Source organism: Panthera leo, chromosome D3 (assembly GCF_018350215.1).
Source record: "Panthera leo isolate Ple1 chromosome D3, P.leo_Ple1_pat1.1, whole genome shotgun sequence".
In the NCBI taxonomy this organism is placed as follows: Eukaryota; Metazoa; Chordata; class Mammalia; order Carnivora; family Felidae; genus Panthera; species Panthera leo.
In genome coordinates this window covers 19,057,945-19,073,376 of record NC_056690.1, presented here as the reverse complement: position 1 = coordinate 19,073,376, position 15,432 = coordinate 19,057,945, and the positions used below count along the sequence as shown (strand labels likewise).

The window sequence follows — 15,432 nt, the reverse complement described above, 5'->3', positions numbered from 1 at the left end:
TGTTTTGTTTTCTTTTTGAAAAAATAAGGACTGTGTGTTCATTTTGGAGTTTGTGTTCTGTTTGCTTTGGCAGCAAGTTAAATTTTGACACCCTGGAAGGTGTCCTGGGAGAATGCTAGTACTTTGAAATCACATAGTTATTGATAAGAGTTTAAGCTGCTGTTCCAGGCCAGTTGCCGGTTAAACCCATGGAAAAACTCCAAGAACACACAGACGGTCTTGTTGGTCTTTAGACACAGGCACTTGTACGGTGCTTTGTTCAGGTAACCTTTGTGGAGATGTCATCAGCTCAGCTTGAACAACACAGCATGGGTGGTTCTGGGCAAAGAAAAAGTCCACCATTCTGATCTTTGTAGGCTGGAAGCCCTAGTGGTTCAGCATTTGGCAAATGTAATCTCATCTTAAAAGATAATTCGGGGAGTCCTAGTGGCCAACATTGATGCCTACTACACTGGCTTCATAACCGGTTTTGTGGTGATTTGCGGGGACAGATTCTTATGCATTTATCAGAGCATCTTAGCATGCATTAGCACAGCCATAGTTTTTAATGTAGCAGAGGTAGAAAGGACAAAGTATGCAAAGCAAGTAACTGACAAAAACACAGAAATTGGAAGTCAAATGCTGAAAAGAGGTCTTGTCAGGGGTTCAGTATAGGATAAGCTTCAGCAAAAGCTACTAAGAGGAAAAGGGACTGATTGCCCTTGCAGTGCACATTGCTCATGGGACACATCGTTTGAGTAATAAAAGAGAAGAAAATCCAGCACATCTGTTGACCAGGCATCAAGTAAGGATTTCCTTTTTCTTATTTTTTTTTAAAGTTTGTGAGAGAGAGAGAGCGAGGGAGGAGCAGAGAGGGAGAATCCCAAGCAGGCTTCACACTGTCAGCACAGAGCCTGATGCGGGGCTCAATCCCATGAATCGTGAGATCACAACGTGAGTTGAAGAGTCGGTTGCTTAACCGAGTCACCCAGGCACCCCTCAAGTAGGGATTTTCTAACAAACCTTGTCTTATAATTGTGGCACTACCATGATGTAACAGACCTTGTGTTATTCCTGTAATAAAAGAACTCCTAAGGAACAAGATTCAGATTGTCGGTTAGATACTGCAGGTGCATAAATAAGGTTTCAGAGACCCATCCCCCAGAGCAGCCCCTGTGCCTCTTGCTTCAGCACCCCTAGCTCTTGAGACACATTTGGATGAAGTGTGCTGGTGGCCCTGTAGGCTGTGCTGCCTCAGCAGAGGGGCTCCTAGACTGGGGGCCATTTCAAATGAACTTAATGTGAATAGAGTTTAGAGTTCATTTGTTTTATTTATTTATTTATTTTTATTTTTTAATATATGAAATTTACTGTCAAATTGGTTTCCATACAACACCCAGTGCTCATCCCAAAAGGTGCCCTCCTCAATACCCATCACCCACCCTGCCCTCCCTCCCACCCCCCATCAACCCTCAGTTTGTTCTCAGTTTTTTAACAGTCTTTTATGCTTTGGCTCTCTCCCACTCTAACCTCTTTTTTTTTTTTTTTTTTTTCCTTCCCCTCCCCCATGGGTTTCTGTTACGTTTCTCAGGATACACATAAGAGTGAAACCATATGGTATCTGTCTTTCTCTGTATGGCTTATTTCACTTAGCATCAGAGTTCATTTGTTTTAAATTTGACCAAAAGTTAATGTGTCGTTTCTGGTAAGGAAAGAAACTCGTATGTGGAGTTGCATGTGGATGGAGCAGAATTTCTCTGAAGTGTTTGTAAGTGGAATTCTAGACATTGTAATATCTACTACCCTGTATAAATTCCCTCTTCCCTGCTCGTGACCTTGGTTTGCAGGCATTGATTTATTGGCTTATTATTAATGACCCTATTGAATTATTAATATAGTGAGTAAGAGCTGTAGATTTCATTATCAGTTTAGGGATCTCGTTAGGAAGATTCCAAGGCCCCACCCTTAGAGATTGCTGGCGAATTAGTCTGGAATAGGGCCCAGGAATCTGCATATTAAGCAATGCCCTTGCCAGGTAAATCTGTTTCAGTAGATCTGAGACCACATTTTGATATCCTCGACTGGAATAGGTCAGTACGGTCACTACTTAAATTATACTTTTATAGGAAGACTTTAGTAACACATTATACTTAATTAACACTAATGAATTGCATCCTGGATCTGAAAAGCTGAGTGGATGTGGTTTACATTGGGAACCATGGAGGAATACCAGTGTTGCATGATTCTACATAGTAAAAACTAGCTGAAATTCTGTCTAGATCCTGAAAAAGTAAGGCAGTTCCATTTGTGGCTTTTTTTTTTTTTTTTTTTGAGAGAGAGTGAGCATCCCAAGCAGGCTCTGTACTGTCAGCATGGAGCGCCATGCGGGGCTTAAACCCACGAACTGCAAGATCATGACCTGAGCCAAAATCTAGTCAGACAACCCAACTGAGCTACCCAGGTTCCCCTGTGATTTTGTTTTCACAATAAATCTGAAAAAAATACGTTAACAAAATATGTTTGTAAAACAGCTTTGTATTCCTACATTTTAGGAAGAATATCAATTGTTTTGCATTGAAAGAGCAAAAAGTTTTGTGAGGTTTATTATGAAAAACAGCAGCCCTCCTATCCTATCTGCTCTTCCCCATTTTCCCTGCTTCACAGTATCTCCTTCAGCTGTTGGCTGATAAGTTTGTATTTGCCTCCATATCTCAAATATAAACGTGTGCTTGGCTATTTACTGATGTTTCCATTTTAGGTATTATCTTTTGACTTCTTTCTCCCTCTTGCCCACCATGCATGTACTCCCCATCATCCATCTCCCTGATAGAATTCTAGTTCAATCATATTAAGTGTTTGCGTTACGACTGGGTATTTAAATTTTTTTTTTTAATGTTTTATTTATTTTTGAGACAGAGACAGAGCATGAACGGGGGAGGGGCAGAGAGAGAGGGAGACACAGAATCAGAAGCAGGCTCCAGGCTCCAAGCCATCAGCCCAGAGCCCAACACGGGGCTCGGACTCACGGACTGCGAGATTGTGACCTGAGTCGAAGTCGGACGCTTAACCGACTGAGACCCAGGGGCCCCACGACTGGGTATTTAAATCACAGCTGAGCTACATAGTGAACTAGGTTACCTTCCTGCAGAACTTTCTTTTCCCTAGAATTAATAATCCTCTTGGATTTTTATTAGTTATTAGCTTAGTTTTCTGTCCACTTGTCACTAATTCAACCCCAGAGTTCTCTAAGGGCATAACACATCATTTATTTTATCAATTTCTTGACCTGATCCAATCTGAACTGGTTCTCCCTTGTGCCTAATATATTGCTGTCATTGTGAGCTCTCTCCCCTTGGTTTAATACCCCATTTTGATAGAGTGCTTGCAGTAAAAGGGGTGCATGGGAAGTAGTTTGAAAGAATTGCATGTCTGAAAATGTCTCGTTCTCATACTTGATCAGGTGTGAAGTTCTAGTTTGGAATATATTTTCCTTTAGAATTTTGAAGGCATTACTTTTCACCTAGTGTTGCTGTTAGAAGAATCTGAAGCCATTCTGAGTTCTGAGAGTCTTTGTATATGACTCCTTCTCCCTTTTGTCGCCAGGGTTCTGAAATTTCAGTGACAGGCCTTGGCAGAGGTCTGTTTTCATGCACTTGCCAGGCTGTTGTTGAGCCTTTCAGAATGGACTCTTAACCTTCACTCCTGGCATTACTGGGAAACTTTCTTGAATTATTTGTTAATGATTTCCTTTCCTTATTCTTCTGGTTTTTCTTTCTGGAATTCCTGTTCTTCAGGTATTGGATCTGGACCTATCTCTGTTTTTCTTATTTTTTCTGTCCTTACCAACCCCATTTTCTTGTCTTTTGATCTCCCCTAATGGAAGATTTCCAAGTTGATTCTCTGTTCCTTTTTTTTTTTTTTTTTTTTTTTTTAATTAAGACCACATTCCATGGTTGCAGTATCTTATCTCTAAGGACTTTAATATACTTTGTTGAAGCTTTCATCGCCCTGCATGATGTTTTCTTCCCCCTTTTATTTTAAAATGTTTTACTTTTTGAGAAATAGAGCAAGCAGGGGAGTGGCAGAGAGAGGGGCACAGAGGATCTGAAGCAGGCTCTGCGCTAATAGGATGACAGCAGCAAGCCCGATGTGGGTTCAGATGTGGGGCTCAAATCCACGAACTGCAAGATCATGACCTGAGCTGAAGTCAAGACGCTCAACTCACTGAACCACCTAGGTGCCCCCTTTTTAAAACTTTTTGTCCTCTTTTTGTTTTGCTTTTAGTCTTTTGTGTTACAGACTTTCATTAGCTTCCTGGCAATCATTGGTAGTCTGCTTATATTTATAGGTGGGATAGTAAGAAGATGTGCTTGTAAGGTGAGCTGATTGAATTTTTGGTAAATCCCCAGCCAGTGTCCCATCTTTAGGACTTTCCTCTTGGGCTCTGGTCAGGTTCCCCGGAGGAAACTTCCAGTCTCTTGTCAGGAGGCTTTACCTTGAACTGCTGACCTTGTGGGAGCTCAGTGAAGGAAGAGGGCTGGGGAGCTTCCGCATTCTAGTATGCCCAGAATTGGCATCCAGGTCAAGACTATTGTCTTCCAGATCTCTGGACAGGCTTCCTAGTCCAGAAATTTACACCCTCTAGAGAAAAAACTTCCAACTTTTTGCCAAGCTTAGGGAGGGACAGTCTCAAGATTGTGTGATGTCTGGATATTTAAGCACATTCTCTCTTAAAAAACATATATATATATATATTTTTTTTTTTGAAAATATATTACTCTAAAAGGGGAAACTTCGCAAGAGAAAGAAGATGCAGAACAAAAAATGATGTCAGATAACTAGATCAAGATTTAAGGAATGGATTCTGGTTCTGACTACCTCCACTACCACTTCTCTCCAAGCCTCTGGTTTGTTATCTGTGCGAGGGGGAGGGTTTAAGATTCAGTTGGTGCATTGATGCTATCTCAGCTTCTGTGTTCACCTGCTGGGTATTCCATAAGCTTAAAATAAATAAACATGCAGTAATTTTTTTTCTGTCTCTGGCCAAATGGAGGTTAGTACCTGGATTTAGTCTTATGCCTGAAAATTAAAACTCAAATACCAAAGGAAAGCAATCCCTAAGAGAGGAAAAAAAGATGGGCTTACAGCCTTGTGGGAGTTTCTGGGCACTGGAACAGGGAAGGGGAACTGAAGTGGACCCTGCTACCTGGGTTGAGGAATCTGAGCTAAGAGTTCAGAGAGGTTGAGGCAACTCATGTTCATGAGACAGAACACCAGAGAGAAGAAAGCTGTACAGAGAACCCAGGAGATCTGTAGAAGGGCTCTTTAGAGTACTCAGAATACTGATCAGCATGAGAATAGGAGGAAAGTAACCAAGGCCAGGGAAAGAACCATCAAAAAGGATTATAACAGTGCCAGGCATTACACAAGGCTGAGAATTGTTCCTGTTCCCATCGACCAGATAAAAAATTCACAGAATATTGGGTAGACCATTGTTTGAAAATGTACCAAGGATTTTGTTTTAATCAGGTACAGTAAAGTGACAGACATGGAGATAACTGCCTTCAAAGAAGTTGATTACAATTCCCAAGAGGAGGGAGAGTGCCATGCCATTCAGGATCACATGAAGAAACCTCAGGGTGGGTCAGAGGGGCAGTAGGAGTGAGGGGAGAGCATGCCTCAGACCATTTATTGTGGTTTCCATGGGACAAGGCAAGGTAGACAAGTTTGAGTAAGGCTTAGAATCTGTTAATTCAAATAAAATCAGAGGGTTCTTGGCTATAGGAACGGTCTCTAGTTGTCCATAACCTGGCCCTGGTGTGATTTAGGACAGGAAATACTGGTTTGGTGTGTGATAATTAGGTAAAAGGTGTTTGGAGTTGATTAGTAAATTTGTATACGAAAGGCATGCTCTGCAGGTAAATTGTTTACTGTCTAGGACCTAACCGACTCTGGGAGGGCAGTCTCTAGGATTAGTAAGGCCCCAAGAGTCAAAGGATCATAAAAACAAACTTAAAAGCATTAAAAAAAATATGTTTAAACAAAATTAGAGGCACCTGGGTGGCTCAGTTGGTTAAGTGTCCAACTCTTGGTTTTGGCTCAGGTCATGATCTCACAGCTTGTGAGTTTGAGGCCCGCATCTGGCTCTGCACTGACCACTCAGAGCCTGGAGCCTACTTCAGATTCTGTGTCTCCCACTTTCTCTGCCCCTCACCTGCTCCTGCTCTGTCTCTCTCAAAAATAAATAATTAAAAAAAAAAAAAAAGATGTTTTCAGACCTACAAAGGCTGGGAACAAAATTCATCACGAGGAGACCTACTATACAAAATGTTAAAGGACATCCTTTGGGCATTAGGAAAATTATACCAGGTGGAAATCTGTATCTACACAAAGGAGTAAAGATTGTGTTATGGGGTTTGTAACATATGTAAAAGTAAAATTCATGACAATATTGGCAAAAAGGCCAAGAGGGGAGAAAGGAAAGCATACTATTGTAAGATTTTGTATATTAGAAGTGGTATATTACTTGAAGGTGCACTGATAATTTAAAGATATATAATATAAACTTCAAGCAACTCTGAAAACAACACTCAAATGTCCATCAGCTGATGAACAGATAAACAAAATGGTACATCCATACAATGGAATATTATTTAACCATAAAAAGAAATGAATTACTCATACATGCTACAACATGGATGCATTTTGCAAACATGCTGAGTGAAAGAAGCCAGGCAAAAAAGGCCATGTATGATTTCATATATATGAAATTCAGTCCGGAATAGGCAAATTCATAGAGACAAAGCAGATTAGTGGTGCCAGAGACTGGGGAAGGGAGAATAGGGAGTGCTTGCTTAATGGCTATGGGGTTTCTTTTGGGGGGTAATGAAAACATTCTGCAATTAGTGATGATGGTTTCACAACATGGAGAATGTACTATAAGTCACTGAATTGTACACTTTAAGATGGTGGGGCACCTGACTGGCTCAGTTGGTAGAGCATGCAACTCTTTATCTTGGGGTTGTGAGTTTGAGCCCCATGTTGGGTGTAGAGATTACTTAAAAATAAAATTTAAAAAAAATGGTTAAAATGGTTAATTTTATTTTATGTGAATGTTACCTCAATAAAAAAAAAAAAAAAAAAAAGAGGGATGCCTGGGTGGCTCAGTCTGTTAAGCACTCTGACTCTTGATTTGGGCTCAGGTCAATGGTTAAAATGGTTAATTTTATTTTATGTGAATGTTACCTCAATAAAAAACAAAAACAAAAAAAACAAAAAACAGAGGGGCGCCTGGGTGCCTCAGTCCGTTAAGCATTCTGACTCTTGATTTTGGCTCATGTCATGATCTCATGGTTTGTGAGCTCAAGCCCCACTCTCAGCCCAGAGCCTGCTGGGGATTCTCTCTCCCTCTCTCTCTACCCCTCCCCCATTCACGTGCATGTGCGCTCGATCTCAAAATAAATAAACTTAAAAAATAAAAGAGTTAAGCCAGTAGAGATTTATGATGGATTCATAAGTATTCTTTTAAAAAAGCCAGAAAAAGAGGAAGTGAGGAAAAAAGAACAGATGGGACAAATAGAAAATAAATAGCAAGATGATAGGCCATCAGTAATGGCCTACTGAGGGTTCTGAGCCCATGGTCCCGGCTGTGATGTAGGGGAGGCTGGTGGCAGCCACCACAGTGGTTTTGCCCTGTCCCCTGAAGAGGCAGCCATGGTGTGGGTGGACCAAGGTGTGGTGGAGGCTGGGGGGCAGGTGAACTTGGCCCCCGAGGCTGGTGGGGCCGGTAGGGAAGGATGAATGAGCAAGGGGAAAAACAAGGATGGAGGAGACATACTGATGGTGGTGAAATACCATTTGGAGCTGCGTGCATTTGGAGATTAAGGCTGGTGGACCCTTTACAGAAGGAAGAAGATACAGGACTTAAACCTTGTCTCACAAGTGTATGGTAGAGGTAAAGAAGACAAACAAGCAAGGGTCATCTGAAATTGAAATTAGCTCACTAATAATCTCAAAGTTGGAGATCACTACTCAAGCACAAGACCTTTACAAAGATGGTTGGGGCACCTGGGTGTCTCAGTAGGTTAAACATCTGACTTTTGATTTCAGCTCAGGTCATGATCTCAAGGTTCATGGGTTGGAAATCTAAGCATGGAAGCTGCTTGAGATTCTCTCTCTCCCTCTCTCCCTGCTCCTCCCCTGCTTGTGCGCATTCTCTCTCTCAACATAAAGAAATAAACTTCAAACAAACAAACAAACAAAAACTATGAAGATGGTTGATATAAAGGCCTGGGCTGAGTATGTTGTGGATTGGGCTGCAAAAGACCCGTATGGCTTCCTTACAACAGTTATTTTGGCCGTTACACCATTGTTTCTAGTAAATGCCATAGTGTCCCAGAAATTGGTCAAGATGGTTGAGGCCAGGGAAAAGGACCAAAAGAAGGAACAAAAATGTCAAGAAAATATTGCAAAAGCTAAATAACTGCATAAGCACTTAAGGAATGAACAGGCTGTACAACCAGAGGTAAATCGTTTGGAAAATTATGCAGTTTTGGAAGGACCCACTGAGGTGTCTTTTCTGTTTTTCATGACAGTAATTTGTAGTAAAGTCTGAGCACATGGAAGAATCATGTTAGTTATGACTTCTACTGCAGCAACTTTTAGGCTTTGGTGTAGAAGTCTGTTGATGGTTATTGTAAATTGGCATTTATTATGCTATAAATTCTTTATAACTGACTTAGTCATTTGCCATTTTGCAGTTTATGTACTGTAATGAAAGCATCCTGTGGAAAATAATGACCCTACATTATGAACTCTATTCAAATAATGGCTTAGAACAGGGTCCTGTTGTGGACGAAGGAAATTAAGAACTTAAAAATCAGAATTATCCTGATGTAGAAAGTGTGCTTTGGCTTTTAAGCCTTTTAAGACATATAGTATATTAATTATTATATCTTTTATCATTATCGCTTATTTCTTGGAATAGAATCATTTCTGGCTTTTTCAAAGCCAAATATTAACCAATGACTATTTCTGTGTTCTGCATTTTTCTCATTTTAGCCTTTGAGATAATTATCAGATATTCTGCATTTCTTAAAATCTAATTTTATAAAGAATTCTCATATTGACTATGAAGAATACCACCTACCAGATATAACCATGTTTGTACTTATGAACACTGCCATTTTCTTAGAGATGTCTTGTTGAGTAGAATAACACTATGACTTAAATGCTTGCAGTAAAAATGCCAAACCTTGTGGTACCTTGGAACCAGTTTATTCTTTCTTGTGCTAAGTAGAAATGTGAAGTAGTTAAAATGTCTTATCAGATAATTTGCTGATTAAATAAATGCCACTTTTGTGTTTTTTATTCTATTCTTTGTCTTACCTTATTTAGTAGTGATGTTCTATACTTTTTGATCCAATAGATTCCTGGTAAAAATTAAAATTTCAAATTTCTTGTATGGAAGTCTTAAAAAGTAATAAGTCATATTTCATAAGTGGTAAAGAAAGGTTTAACGTTTGGAAAAACTTTGTTCATCATACTAGTAATTGGGTGAAGAAGGTAAATTATGTCAAAATGAGAATGTGTTAAAATTAGCAATAAAGAGCTAAAGAATATTTCCTTCAGGTAATTAGTATAACTGGAACTTTTACTATTACACGTGGCTTTTATAAGTGCATAGTCTAAGAATTTTATTTGCTGTCAGTATATAATAGCTTATTCACATTTTCCTCACCTCTGATAATGAATTATAAGTTACAAAAAAATTGTCCAACAGCTTTAATTTAAAAATAAAACTAGAGGGGCGCCTGGGTGGCTCAGTCGGTTAAGCGTCCGACTTCGGCTCAGGTCACGATCTCGCGGTCCGTGAGTTTGAGCCCCGCGTCCGGCTCTGGGCTGATGGCTCAGAGCCTGGAGCCTGTTTCTGATTCTGTGTCTCCCTCTCTCTCTGCCCCTCCCCCGTTCATGCTGTCTCTCTCTGTCTCAAAAAATAAATAAATAAACATTAAAAAAAAATTTTTTTTTTAAATACAAAAATAAATAAAACTAGATATTGAAATAAATTTGATACTTTTTCATAAAGGGAAAAAAATAATGGCCTATCAATTACCACACTAACCATATCAATAATCACATTAAATGTAATTAGTAATCACATTTAGTAATCACATTAAATGTAAATGGTATAAACATTCCCATTTAAAAGCAGAGATTGTCAGATTTGATTTAAAATAGCAGTACCCAGGATGCCTGTGTGGCTCAGTTGGTTGAGTGTCTGACTCTTGATTTCAGCTCAGGTCATGATTCCCAGGGTCATGGGGTCAAGCCCTGGGTCAGACTCTGCACTGAGCATGCAACCTGCTTAAGAGTCTCTCTCTTTCTCTCTCTCTCTTTCTCTCTCTCCCCAGCTCATGCTCTCTCTCTCTCTAAAAAATAAAAATAAAATAAAAATATATGTATATAAAAAAATAAACAATTTTAAAAAGCAAGACCCAATTGCATGTACCTGTAACAAACACACTTTATTTTTTTTTTTTTGAAACACACTTTAAATATAAAGACACAAATGGTTAAAAGTAAAAGGATGGGAAAAGATAATACCCTTTCTAATAACTAATCAAAGGAAAGCTGGAGTAGCTATATCTATATTAATATTAGACAAATCGGTTTCAAAGCAAGAAATATGGGGGATAATGGTTATTTCACAATGATAATAAGGTCAGTTAGTCAAGGAACCATAATAATCTTAAACATTTATGCACCTAACAAAGCTTCAAAATACATGATGCAAAAAGTTCAACAAGAAATAGACACATACAATTACAGTCAGGGGTTTCAATTCCCCTCTCAGTAGTTGATAGCTGAAGTAGACAGAAAACCAGCAAGGATATAGTAGTCAACTTGATTTTGATTAATGTTTATTTTTTAATTTTTTAAATGTTTCTTTTATTTATTTTGAGGAGAGAGTATGAATGAGGGAGGGGCGAGAGAGAGGGAGAGAGAATCCCACACTCAGCTCAGAGCCTGATTTGGGGCTCAATCCCACGACTGCAAGACCATGACCCCAGCCAATATCAAGAGTCGGATGCTTAACCCACTGAGCCACCCAACACCACTGTTGGGTTAATCACCCACTGATTAACACTTAATAGAACCACCCAACAAAAGCAGAATTCTCAAGTGCGCATTCTTCTCAAGTGCACACAGAACATTTACCAGAATTCAAAAGGCTTCAAAACCATGCTAACTACATTGTCTGACCACAACGAAATTAAGTTAGAAATCATTAACAGAAAGATCCTTGGAAAAATCTCTAAATATTTGAAAACAAAATAACACACAACCATGGATCAAAGAAGAAACCAAAAGAGAAATTAGTATTTTGAACTGACTTTAAATGGAAACACTGAACATATCAGAAATTGTGGGATGCCACAAAAACAGAACTTGGTGGCAGGGGGAGGGGTGTGATTTATAGCATTAAACATCTGTATTAGAAAAAAAGAGGGCATCTGGGTGCCTCGGTTGAATGTCCGATTTCAGTTTGGGTCACGATCTCATGGTTCAAGGGTTCAAGCCCATATCGGGCTTGCTGCTGTCATGCAGAGCCTGCTTTGGATCTTCTGTCCCCTCTCTATGCCCCTCTCCACTTGCTCTCTCTCTCTCTCTCTCTCTCTCAGAAAAATAAATAAATAAAACATTTTTAAAAAAGGTCTCAGATCAATTATCTTAGCTATATTAACACCAGACAAGAAGATTCATTTAAGAATCTAGAAAAAGAAAAGCCAATAAAATCTAAAGGAAGTATAAGAAAGGAAATAAAGATCAAAATGGATGTCAGTGAAATAGAAAACAAAAAACCATAGAGAAAAATCAATGTAACCAAAAGATGATTCTTTAACAAGATCAATAAAATTGATAAACCTGTAGCCAGACTGATTAGGAAAGAAAAACAATAACAACAAAAAGACATGGGGGCGCCTGGGTGGCTCAGTCGGTTAAGCGTCTGACTTCAGCTCAGGTCATGATCTCGTGGTTCGTGAGTTCGAGTCCTGCATCGGGCCCTGTGCTGACAGCTCAGAGCCTGGAGCCTGCTTCAGATTCTGTGCCTCTCTCTCTGCCCCCCTCCCCTGCTTGTGCTCTGTCTCTCTCTGTCTCTCAAAAATAAACATTTACCAATCTCAGGAATGAGAGAGGTGACTACTGCAGATTCCACAGATACTGAAAGGAAATATTATGAAAAGTTTTATGCCAACAAATTTAACAACTTGGATGAAATGGACAAATTCCTTAAAAGACCCAACATACTAATGCTTACTCAAGATGTAACTAATTTGAATAGTCCTATTTCGGTTAAGGAAACTGGTATTGTAACTGGAAACCTTCTACAAAAAAACCTCAGGCCCATGTCCCTTCACTGAGGAATTCTACCAAATATGTAAGAAAGAAATAATATCAATTCTCCACAAACTCTTCCTAAAAAAGTAGAGAAGGGAATAGTTTCTCAACTCATTCTATGAGCAGGGTACCAACATTACCCTAATAAGGAAAACCAGGCAGGCAATCATATTACAAGAAAAGAAAACCACACTGAGATACCACTACACAAGAGAAAAGGAAATATATGTTCATGCAAAACCTTGTACATGAATATTCATAGCAGCTTCATTTGTTAGAGCTAAAAACTGGAAGCCCAAATATCCATCGACAGGGGAATGAATGGTGGTATGTGCATCCAGTAAAATACTACTCAACAATTAAGAGGAACTACTGATGTAGGCAACATCATGGAAGTCTCAAAATAATTATGCTGAGTGAAAGAAGTCATATAAAAGAATACACCCCATATTCTTCCATATATCTAAAACTGTAGGGGTACCTGGCTCGGTTGGAAAGGCAGTCGACTTTTGATCTCACGGTCATGAGTTCGAGCCCCATGTTGGGTGTAGAGATTACTAAAAGAATACATAAACTTAGGGGCGCCTGGGTGGCGTAGTCGGTTAAGCGTCCGACTTCAGCCAGGTCACGATCTCGCCGTCCGTGAGTTTGAGCCCCGCGTCAGGCTCTGGGCTGATGGCTCGGAGCCTGGAGCCTGTTTCCGATTCTGTGTCTCCCTCTCTCTCTGCCCCTCCCCCGTTCATGCTCTGTCTCTCTCTGTCCCAAAAATAAATAAAAAACGTTGAAAAAAAAATTTAAAAAAGAATACATAAACTTAAAAAAAAAAAAAACTCTAGAAAATGCAAACTAATGTGAAAGGACAGCAAGCAGATCAAGGCCCCCCCTGCTTAGGGAAGGGGGTAGACAAGGAGGGGCAGGAGGGATACATTACCAAGGGGCAAGGAAACTTTTGGAAATGACAGATATCTTTACTGTCTTGATTGTGGTGGTGGTTTCATGAAGTCAAAATATACTATAGTGTACACTTTAAATTGTAACATTTGTTATGTCTATTATATTTCAATGGTACTACAATGAAGAATCATTTTTAAAAATGATACAATTTATTTTTTATTTTTTAATTTTTTTAAAGTTTATTCATTTTGAGAGAGGGAGAGTGGGGAAGGGGCAGGGAGAGAGGGAAAGAGAGAATCCCAAGCAAGCTCCTCACTGTTAGTGCCTTGCCGGATGCAGGGCTTGAACTCACAAACAATGAGATCATGACCTGAGCTGACATCAAGAGCCGGACACTTAACCGACTGAGCCACCCAGGTGCTCCAAAAATGATACAATTTTTAAAAATTAAGGGGCGCCTGGGTGGCTCAGTCGGTTGGACGTCCGACTTCAGCTCAGGTCCTGATCTCGTGGTCCAGTTCGAGCCCTATGTCGGGCTCTGTGCTGACAGCTCAGAGCTTGGAGCCTGCTTCAGGTTCTGTGTTTCCCTCTCTCTCTGCCCTTCCCCACTTGCACTCTGTCTCTTTCAAAAATAAACATTAAAAAAAATTGAAGATGTGCCTGGTGGCTCAGTCAGTTAAGCGTCCAACTCTTGATTTCAGCTCAGGTCATGATCTCATAGTTTTTGAGTTCAAGCCCTGCACAGGTATCTTTTCTACATGTTTCCTTTTGATTCTCTTAACATCCTGGCAAGGCAGGTTTAGGTTTGAGGAGGCTGATGCCCAGAGAGGTGAAGGCAGCTGGAGTTGTCCCAGACTGTCTGATGTGGGCATGGATCCCGCACCCCTGAGTATGAGGCTGGGCTTCACTTGGTCTGATGAGTACTTCTGAACCCACTCCCCATTTGTCCCTTTCAATCCTGGAAGAGGGCAAAGCCCGGATCCTCACTGTTCCCCTCCCCACTCCTCAATTTTGTATACGAGGCAACAGGCCCAGGGAGGTCCTGATTGGTCCTGCTTTAGGGGCAATGTGGCTGAGGGTCCCTCCCGCAGCAGGACGTCTGCCATCAGAGCGCTGTGATGGTCTCCTGTATCGAATGGTGTCTTTGGCAGAGGCTTGCTCAAGAGTTCCAGTGAATCCTCAGCCCCCAGGCTGGCTGTGGGATAGGTAGCATCAGGCAGGGGGTAGCATCACAGACAATGTGGGCCTCCCCCTCACATCCCGGCTCCTCCGGTTTCTAGCTCTTTGACTTTGGACAGATCACTTAACCTGTCCCTGTATCAGTTTACTCACTCATAAGTATGAAGAGCATTAACAAAACGTAAAGCCATCAGAACAATACTTTGCCAACAGAAAGGCTACAGAAGTGCCCTCCAAATAAATGCATGGCTTTGGCTTTAGTCCCAAAGGTTTGGGCTCCTGCCATTTCCATTCTGAGAGCCCTGGGTGGAGGCCCCACTGACGCTGAAGAGTGCTTGCCCTGTGCCCCCCACGTAGCAGGCACTTTCCAAACCTTATATCATGCTCTCTCCGACAGGGCAAGGGGAGACTTGATATACCTGGTTCCCAAGATGAAGGAATGGACCCTGAGAGGATACCACCAGTGTGTGACAGAGCCAGAACCAGGCTGAGTCTGTCTGCCTCCAAGACTGGGGCTGGGCAAGGCCTACCTGCTTCCTCTTGGGTCTGGAACTCGGGCTGGAGCCCGCCTGGCATGTCCTCTCTGCCCACCAAGCTTTGAGAGGCACAAGCCCCCTCCTCTTGGAGTGTACCTGCCTGTAGAGTAGCCTCACTGGTGGCCGTGAGGCCCTGACATGAGGGCACGTGAAGGGGTTGTGGACACCTGCCTGGCAACAAAGCCAACCCTCTTCTCTTGAGCTGTTTTGTGCTCTAGCTCAGCTATTGCATTGCGTGCCTCCGTCTGAGAGGCGGGGAGATTGAGACCAGCTGCCGCTGCCTGAATTCTCCCAGAGCTCGCCTTAGTGACACCCGGCTCAGGTCCTCACACCATCCCGGTAGGAGTCTCTCCCAGCGGCAACGTTCAAGGTTTGTGGGCTGGATTTGGGCCAGTGGTGGGCAGGGAGTGAGGGGGGCAGGAGGGCAGGAGGGCCAGAGAGC

General features: G+C 41.2%; 2 protein-coding genes across 2 annotated transcripts in view; both read left to right on the top strand.

Annotated features, from left to right (window-relative positions):
• Positions 1-8,182: 8,182 nt before the first annotated feature.
• LOC122203650 (small integral membrane protein 15-like) lies at positions 8,183-9,780 on the top strand. Its single transcript, XM_042910639.1, has one exon. It carries the CDS (start codon positions 8,246-8,248, stop codon positions 8,459-8,461), a length of 216 nt encoding a protein of 71 aa, XP_042766573.1. The 5' UTR covers positions 8,183-8,245; the 3' UTR covers positions 8,462-9,780.
• Positions 9,781-15,309: 5,529 nt separating this feature from the next.
• The window catches only part of GGT1 (gamma-glutamyltransferase 1), a 33,242-nt gene continuing 33,119 nt past the window's right edge, over positions 15,310-15,432 (top strand). The window contains exon 1 of the mRNA XM_042910370.1: positions 15,310-15,360. The gene's annotated coding sequence lies outside the window, so the exon portion shown is untranslated. The remainder of the gene's footprint in view (positions 15,361-15,432) is intronic.